The following is a 556-nucleotide window of genomic DNA, read 5'->3' as shown; positions in this document are numbered from 1 at the left end:
TTGGGCTTAGAATGGGCTTGGGCTTTGGTTGTGTTGGGGTTGGGCTTGGACTTCGGTTGGATTTGGGCTTGGAGAGGGGTTGGGCTTGGCCTTGGGTTGACGTCAGGCTTGGGTTTGAAGCTGGGATTGGGTTTAGAGTGAGATTGACTTGGGCTTGGGGTTGGCCTTGGGGTTAGGTTTAGGGCTGGCCTTGGAGTTGGGTTTGGGGTTAGGTTGGGCCCCCCCCGCAGCACTCATTTCCCCCCCCCATAGGTGGTGAGACGGAGGAGGAGATCCTGCGCGTGGACATGCTGGAGAACCACATCATGGATTTCCGCATGAGCCTGGTCATGGTCTGCTACAACCCCGACTTCGTGAGTGTCCCCATGGGGCCGGGTGACCCACGGCAGGGTCCCCAAGTGGGGCAGGTGCTGTGTGTCCCCTGGGGTCTCCTCTCCACCCCTGTCTCCTGCAGGAGAAGCTCAAGCCGGGCTACCTGGAGCAGCTCCCAGGGAAGCTGAAGCTCTTCTCCAACTTCTTGGGGGACAGAAAGTGGTTTGTGGGCGAGAAGGTACCG

The 556-nt window shown here is 59.7% G+C and overlaps 1 protein-coding gene across 1 annotated transcript in view; it reads left to right on the top strand.

Moving 5' to 3' along the window:
* Nucleotides 1-252: 252 nt before the first annotated feature.
* Nucleotides 253-556, top strand: part of LOC104412626 (glutathione S-transferase Mu 5-like) — a gene marked incomplete at both ends in the record, with an annotated part of 729 nt that continues 425 nt past the window's right edge. The window contains 2 exons of the mRNA XM_010023384.1: nucleotides 253-353; nucleotides 455-550. Of these exons, the coding sequence (XP_010021686.1) occupies nucleotides 253-353; nucleotides 455-550 (197 nt within the window). The remainder of the gene's footprint in view (nucleotides 354-454; nucleotides 551-556) is intronic.

This window comes from Nestor notabilis, unplaced genomic scaffold (assembly GCF_000696875.1).
Source record: "Nestor notabilis isolate BGI_N333 unplaced genomic scaffold, ASM69687v1 scaffold29701, whole genome shotgun sequence".
In the NCBI taxonomy this organism is placed as follows: Eukaryota; Metazoa; Chordata; class Aves; order Psittaciformes; family Psittacidae; genus Nestor; species Nestor notabilis.
The sequence above is the reverse complement of the archived record's forward strand: the minus strand, read 5'-3'. Positions and strand labels throughout refer to the sequence as shown.